This window comes from Rhyacophila brunnea, unplaced genomic scaffold, assembly GCF_057557595.1.
Source record: "Rhyacophila brunnea isolate RB1 unplaced genomic scaffold, BYU_Rbru_1.0 scaffold_10, whole genome shotgun sequence".
Classification (NCBI taxonomy): domain Eukaryota; kingdom Metazoa; phylum Arthropoda; class Insecta; order Trichoptera; family Rhyacophilidae; genus Rhyacophila; species Rhyacophila brunnea.
The window spans coordinates 36,296,183-36,304,902 of NW_028232752.1; the positions used below are offsets into that span (position 1 = coordinate 36,296,183).

Sequence of the window (8,720 nt, forward strand, 5' to 3'; positions counted from 1 at the left end):
AAAAATCAAAACGAAGGAAGCCACTAATATACGTTTTTATGAAAAAAAATTGTATTTACACATACATATGCAAATATACGCTTTATATTATATTATATATAAATATATATATATATATATATTATTAAAATAAAAATGTTTTTTATAAATATTAAAACTTTGTTTTAAACTTTTACCCACTAACCATTTTTTTTTCAAATTTGAATTTTCTTGCCCAGTCTCTCAAAAGGTTGCCGAAAACTGGTTTAGGTATTTTAAATGAATCTACTTGACGTTATAAGTCGTAAAGTAAGTACGTGTATTTTTTACGTACCCATTTCATTCTTACGCGTATATACCTGCATCCAGATGCCCATGTCCAGATGGCGGTGCCAAATCATCCTAGACCCTTTCCGTGAATATGTCGAATTATATATGTTTATTGAGTCAACTGTTTTCCATAATATATTACCTTCATTTTATTACTGTTTGGTTGTAGAGAAACATTCATTTCGTTTTATGATACTATCTGGTACATTAAATGCACACCATATGAAGCAGTTTGTATGGCAAGTGGTAATTTAATGTTAACATTTAAGATATATGGCAATCAATTACTCTTTTTAGAGAAATCAATAACAATTTATAACGGGTAAATGCTCTTATGTATTAAATTATGACATAAAGTTATACAGTAGCTACAACATTATTAATTGCCAGGGTTCTATTCTTCTAGAAAATACCTGTTCACATTCATTATAAGCTCTGCGTCCATTTAATGGCAGCTATGTCATATAAAATGATATAAGGATAGGTAGTAAATTAATATCGCCATTTTCTCTTCTTTATAAAAGTTGAAATGTAATAAAATATGGTTATTTTAATTGGACCGCGATATATGTATTTATTGTTCTTATTATCATGCAATAACGAGGAGTGATGGCAGTTTAATAGTATGTTAATGGTTCAAGGCTAGAACGTCTGGTCAAAACATACATATCGACTGCTTAATCTGCAAACCGGCTAAGTAACTTCATTTGAAAGGAGAAAAATACTGCGTCCGATAAATTTTCATTCAGGAGAGAATTCATAAGAAAGAGGTAAAGAGGTATTTCTGAACAAAAGGCGAATATCACCGTTGAAAAACGTTATGATATGAAAAACAGTTTTAAAAGAGTACCTACTACCTCATTGTTCCGGTCAGCAGTCCCATGGGTAGAGGTCGTTTTGTGGATTGCTAACCTTCGTAGAGAAGACGGCGATCAAATAGGAAAAATGTATAAGGTGTTCGCCGGAAAGGTTTACTACTTTGTTTGGTCGCCATTTTGGTAAAAATGAATTTTGACAATTCATATTTGGAAATCGTAAAGTATAGACGTGGCAAATTTATTATAGAAAAATAATCGATAAATCAATGTGTTATAATAGTAAAAATATTTTATCAAAATCAATCATCAATTATTGTGACGACTAGAAAATTGTGTAAAATTTAGGGTAGAAATAATGTGCTATCAAAACGCACTATCGTTTAGAGAATGATTTTGAAGAAAGAGGATCTGTAACAAATAAGTACAGGTCTGGGCCATAACTTACGAGAAGATGAGCTGAAAAAATTGCTTTTGTCCTATAAAGTGAACAAAACACTCCATCAACCTAAATTCGACACCGTGCTCAAGAAATTGGATTTACGACAACAACTTTGTGGGAACTTATGCATACAGATTTGCATTTGTACACATTAAAATAAATATTCTTTTCTTTTATTTTGTTAACTGTCAATTCATGGTGGAACTGCATTGTATTGTTGTTTTTATTTAATAAAAACAACAAATATTCAGTTGACATAAGAGCTTCTTCTACAAGATCATTTGCGATGCCGTACATTACATTCAAGTAATGTTACAATGGCATTACTGAGAGATCTGTTTCCACAACAAATTATCTCAAGGAATGATGATGTCGATTGGCCTCCACGGTTGCCGGATTTAACAGCCCCGGACTTATTTTTGTGGGGATATCTAAAGAACAAGATTTATGTCAATAAACCAGAAACACCACAGCAACTTAAACAAAACATTCGTGACTAAATTATTGAAATACCGGTTGAAATGTATGTAAATGTGATGAAAATGTTGTAAAAAGAGCCCGCATTTTTAAGGTTAACAAAGGCGGACATTTAGCTGACATTGTCTTATATACGTTATTTCCAACATCGAATGAAACATTTATCAGCATTAAACCATTTTGTTTTCATTTTCCATAAATTTATATAAAATTAAAGTAGTAAACCTTCCCGGCGATCACCCTGTATTTATAGATCAAGCGATGTTTTACAAAAATGAGATAATTTCAAAGATGTTTAATCTGATGACAGATGGTATTAGTGGTTTGCATATTAAAATACTAATTTGTATGGAAGAAAGAAATAACAAGCATACACAATTCTTAGATTTTCTACAATGGTCCTTGATTGCTTCAGTTTCGTAAGGTCTTCATCTCTGTACAAAAAGATTTACTTCAACATATATATACGAGTATGTAATTGGTGCGAGAATCTATAGTATTGTATATTATTTATTAATTATATAAGTCAGGGTTGGCGAACCTTTTTACGCACGCGTGACAAAATTTCCCAAATATTATTTTTCGGACGTCTGACGTGCCGAGCACCTTATTAGAATTCTATTAAAAATGGTAATAATCTAGATATCGCAGAACATACACACATACAGCTTTATTACCTTTTTCAATTACGCCATACATTTCGGTCCACCAATTTTGAACTTTCTGCTAGAATTACTATTACAAGCTCCACCAAGTTTTTGTTTCTTATTTTTGGGTAGAAATAAAATGGTTTGTAACTGTATTACTTTACTTAGTTTAGTTATTTACTCATAAATTGACACTACCATTGCATCGATCAGATGACGCATTCTCTTGCTACATTAGTCTCAAGCATTGTAAATCGATCAAAATCGAAGGTTTGCGGCGCGGTTTCCCCCGCCGGCTGATGATGTTAGTGCGATATTATATGTGACGCATAAAGCCTAACGACCAATCTATGAAATTATATATTTGTATTAAGGGGGATCCTTATACCAACAGAGGCGGCTAGCGGAAAAATACGAAGCTTGCAATTTGAGACTTTTTTTTGATAATTTACAATTTAAACTGTATTAATTAATAATAATTAATTAGTAAAAAAAATGTGAATTTGTTGCAGGGTCCCATCTTATTATTACATTATATTTTATGGTCATATTCATGCTATTTTTAATACAATGCGTATTGTTACAATAATACAAAATAATACAATTGTTATAGGTATTTTTCTCTTAAAAATAGAACATTCGCGTGCCGTGCAAAACTATCTCGCGTGTCACAGGTTCGCCACCACTGATATAGGTAGCCTAATTTGTTTGTCAGTTTATCGCTTGATATATAAATGCATAAAGTTGTGCAATTAAATGTGGCATCATTACACACATTTGATTCCACTGACCTTGAAAATCTCGCCCCGCGTCTAGAGGTAATAATATATAAAGGCAACATTAATAGTGTCCACATATGTGAATGCACTGCGTTTTTTAATACATCTTTCGTTTTCAGTTATCATCACTAGAAGCGTCCAAATATGTTTGATCACCCGCATTTACAACAGTAAATAGACAACGATCCCAAGTAATAAATAATGTAATGTTGCGTCTACGGTGGGCAGCTCTTGTATTGTTGGTCTGTTGTGATTTTGGCTGTCGAGAAGTTTATCGCCGAGATTATGACTGAAACACGTATATATATTTAAATATAAGTATATAATAAAGGAGATCGATTATATATCACGAATGTCATTCTACATTCTTTAAGTAAGTATCATTACTTTACACTATGTTTAGATATCTTATTTTAGGCGTCTTAACAAGCCCACTCAATATATAATATTTAAACTCAGCACTTGCGTGAGATATGAAATTTGGTCAATTTTCTAATATATGTATTGATATCGATTTTAAGCGTGGAGAGAATCATCAGATTTCATTTTTTGGAATGATTTTACAACTTTTCGTATGCTGTTGCCTCTCGTTTTGTCAAACTGCGGCTTGACAAACCACGAAGGCGGCTGAAGTTGAACATTGTCTTCCAGACTGGTGGGTAGTTGGGTCATTACAGGCGAGGCACTTACGTGTGTTTGAGAAGAAATAGTCTCGATGCGGTTTTCGACAGGAGTCACGCTGGAGCGTCCTATGCCTCGCCTTGCTGTCGTGTTGGCTGTGTCGATCGGCGTCTGCGACTCTGGAGTCTTCGAATAAGGAACTTTTCCCATTTCTAAAACCTCCACGTCATCTTCGTCTGTTATCTCTTGGTCTGGATGAGCGGCTTTCGTAGCTGTACCAGTGGACCAACCTTGGCGGACGGTGCTGCGTCGGCGACGCTCTTTACTACTTATGAAAAGGTTCTGACATTCTTGTCTGAATTTTGGATGGTTCACAACGTAAACAAACGGATCGATACAGCTAGCTATTTTGCAAAACATAGCTGGAACCATGGATACGACGGGTGTTATGAAACTTTTTTGACCTGTAACTCCAAGTAATGCCACAATGGCATACGGAGTCCAAGCCGCAAAGAACAAACCGATGACTCCAATAACCACTCCAGCCAATTTCATTTCCGTCTTATTCTTCTCTTGCTCTTTACAGTGCCTTGACGACATACTTCCAGCTTGTTTTCTACCCAACGACCTAGTAGCTATTACAACTTGGAGTATTTTAAAATAACAAAATGAAATAATGACAAACGGCAGAACCCACGCGGCACCAAAGTAAGCGAATATGAATATTTTATGTTTAGGGTCATCGGATAGATAGTCGAAGCTGCAGCTCGTTAAGTAACCTTCGGGAACGTAGCGCCCGAGGCCGAAGTCGAAGACGGGAATGCTGGCGAAGAAGCTTCCATATATCCAGACGAGGACCACTGACAGCTTGGCGCGGAGTCCTGTGATGCTGCGGAGCGGCTCCAGCGGGTAGACCACGACGGTGTACCGATCGAAGGCGATGGCGGCCAAGCTTCCTATGGAGACTGTTCCCGTTAGTCCGCCGACAAAGCCGTAAATGCGACAGCCTGCAAAAAAGAAAAATATTGTAAACTATTTTAGGGAAAATAATTATTGGCCGTACCTTTACAAAAGATTTGCAGATCTAATAAAATTCGCATTTTTACTCTATATTGTTCTATTCGGTAAATTATACGCATACAGTATACATGACTGCCGTGAGCTTTTGTACCAATAACGGATGACAGTATAGCATTAACACCTAATGACGCGTTGTCTGTGGAACATTATTGATATCATTTTGTACGCATGTAAGTTTTTTTTAGATGCAAAGTTTATTTTGTTGAGAATCAGTGATGTTCCAATTGAAGTGAAATATATAATTTGATATTAATTTATAATAAATATTTTATAATTATTACGGTATATAATAATAACGAGGCACACTTATTTTAATTTTATTATGAATGTATGACTGGCATTTCTTAGATATCTACATAATATCTAAATTCGTTTGCCTGACTAGTTTATTACAGTGCTCATGTGTTTTATATTGTAATGTGCCATTTGTAGTGACAATTGGAATGGCAACAATTGTGTTGAAGACTATTGCATAGGGTATAGGTATATTGTACTTCCGTGAAGGTGTTTAGATAGACGTTGTTTTATAAATTATTCATTTAAATAAATAATTTTGAATTTGGGTTGGGAAAGTTGGGTTAATTATGGAGACTCAATGCTAATGGCATAAGACAAAGAGATGTGCTACAGTTTGACGGCCAGCGTTCGATATAAAACGATAGTTTAAAAATAAGTATGGCCCGAATATCATTACATACCAAAATATTATTGTTTTGGTTTTAAATGACATTTGGGTCCGTGTTTAGAACTGAAGCATTCTTTTGGACATCTATTGGGGAAAAAACACGAATTTTTCAAGGATCTCAATCTACACATGGAAAAAATTGCCGAATATACTGTTTATGAGTACTGTCCGACAACAAGATCTCGTCGATAACCGGAATTCGCTGTAGTTGCATATGGCAGACTTCTCAGTGACGTACCTGTCATGGCAGCAACGCGTGTTTAAATAATGTATCAGCTCTCTTTTTAGATGCGACTCCTTTTCTTCTTTGCAATAAACCAAAGGTTTACTGATAAAAAATTTAATACTACTCCTGATTGTTTTATATATATTTTTATTATAAAAAGCATCAAATTACGTAAATTGATAGAACCGTACACAGCGGAAGCTTAAAATGAAATGATAAATTTATGGGCGTTCCTCATTTGAAACGGAAGTACGATTAACTGCATAGGAGAGGCTTGTTAGTTCACAGTTTTAACACGTAGACAAGAAGTTCTTGTTTGACAATAGTGTTCATCTGGGCATAGCATGCAAAATCTGCCATACAGAGGCGGTCAAATCAGGTAGGGGCTATTATAATCAACATGCAATATATATGAATCAGTAGGTACAACTTATTAAAATACCATGATGCTCATTATGTCGATCTCGCATATATGTATAACTAAGATTAGGCTGCATATCAACTCTCTAATTGTTCATAAATAATATGATATTTTTTGTTCATAAAACATTACTTATGTCTCATTAATTATTATTACTCGACAGGTTGTTCGAAATAAAAAAAAAACTTAGAGCGGAATGCAGAATCCAATATTTCAATCTTAAGGATAAGTTGCCGAAAAGGATGACTTGACTGACTATACTGACTATAGAGTTAAGGAATCATTAACCAAAGACTATTTTTGTTATGAACGTGCCCCCTTCTGTATTACCATTTACCACCGACAGCTGCTGTCAAAATAAATTCGCGTGTCTATAAAACAGTCCACACACTCAAATTCATTTAACAATTCATCTCAATATGGATATTGGAAAGTTCCGCTCTTAAAAAATATTTTGTTATAAGCTTTTGTACTTCAAGTTTATAGGTTAAGTATGTATATAGGTCTTATGTGTGTATTGATACAATATCATTATAATTAATATATGTCATCTAATAATTTTCTTCTGCATATTATATTTATTGACAATTGATAATGTTCGTTTTGACGAAACCGGAGTTGGCTGTATTGTATTATGGTAGTCTACTCTATAATATAAAGAGTGCACTTTTGTCAAAAGTATGTCATTTTTCTATGTCACGTTTTTACCCTCAATTTTCTTCTACTTCACAGATACAGGTATATTTGAAATTCAGTACTCATATAATGTCATGATAAAACATTCTATTCGAGACGATTCGGTACTTTATACAATGTTTTTAAAAACCCTTTCATGCAGTGACGTCCCTAGATAAAATGCCGCCCCTAGGCAGCGCTAAAGAGCCGCACCATTTTTTTTTTAAAACAGTAGATACTTTTTATCATCCTTTCAGGACCTATCTAAGAAATGTGTTGTATGGATACATTATTAACAAAATACCACTAAATCTAATTTAAATGCCATATATTCTTCAATAAACAATATTGCGGGTCCGCGGTTTCAGATAAGTACATTTAAAAATACACCTGTCAACGTTCAAAACTCGCGAATGACTGGCAAAAATATTTGGATAAATTAATTAGGTAAGTACTTATATACCTACATATAATCCAAATATAACTCGCAAATATGCACGCGTCATTGCTGGTCATCAAGGACGGGACGTCCAAGGACAATGAAAGTAAACTAGATATCGCGAACCCGACGAAAAATTACAGTCCTGTTGACCAGTGAGCTGATTTTTTTAATGGAAAGATATTTCCGTTATTACTAAGTTAAGGTACTTATTTCTATATATATATCTAATGATTCTCTTCGATTTGCCGCCCTTCGAGTAACTGCCGCCCCCAAGCGACGCTCAATCTGCTTTCATGCAAGGCATCAGGGGACGGCTGGGTTGCCAAAAGTGGCCAGGAAGGTGGAGCCCCACTATTGCACTAAAATTATATTATTTTCTCGGCATTGACAAGGACAACTCTGAACTTTGCAATAAAACAATAATATGTTGTTCTTGACTTGCTTCATGTAGTAAAGTCGGTGATCCTTGGCACGTGATTTTAATTATACTGTAGTTTCGACAGGTATGTTTTCAAATTTAAAAGAATTAATAAAATTGACTAACTACTAGTTTATCAGATGATGATATTTGTTGATATAAAATACAGCTTTTCGTTTATTTTTCATGTTTATATTGTAAAAAATCTGGGTAAAAAGGCTTACCTATAATGTTTAGTAATTCTTACCTATTTGTCCTAGTGCTGGTCCTAAGTAAATTGAGTTGTAAATGAAGACTGGTGTCTTGCAAATCATCACCAAGTCACTGACTGCCAAATTCACCACTAGTGTATTAGCTGGAGTCCTCAATGATCTGCATCTGAAAAACATTATTGATTAATGAACGTACAGTCTAAAAGTTTGGACATAAAGTAAAATAGGTATATTAAACACCCATGTCCGCTTAATAGACGAAGTAAATGGACACCACGCGGGACCTCTAATAATACCTGTCGCTTGCCAGTATTCTTGCGTCTTCTCAGGTAATTACAATACCTGGTATCACGGAAGTATACACATTGACAATGGTATTTGACGACATGGATGCCGTTACTAGAAAACATCTCTAGACCTCTTTGTCTATCGCAAGATATTTCCACGCAGCCTACACTTGAAGATGACTTC

At 34.6% G+C, this 8,720-nt stretch overlaps 1 protein-coding gene across 1 annotated transcript; it reads right to left on the bottom strand.

Annotated features, from left to right (window-relative positions):
• Nucleotides 1–3,985: 3,985 nt before the first annotated feature.
• LOC147079169 (opsin, ultraviolet-sensitive-like) lies at nucleotides 3,986–8,426 on the bottom strand. The gene is made up of 2 exons (XM_085955976.1): nucleotides 8,285–8,426; nucleotides 3,986–5,097 (listed from the first exon to the last, which is right to left on the bottom strand). The coding sequence occupies exons 1-2, from the start codon at nucleotides 8,424–8,426 to the stop codon at nucleotides 3,986–3,988; spliced, it is 1,254 nt and encodes a 417-aa protein (XP_085812102.1).
• Between the last annotated feature and the right edge of the window lie 294 nt (nucleotides 8,427–8,720).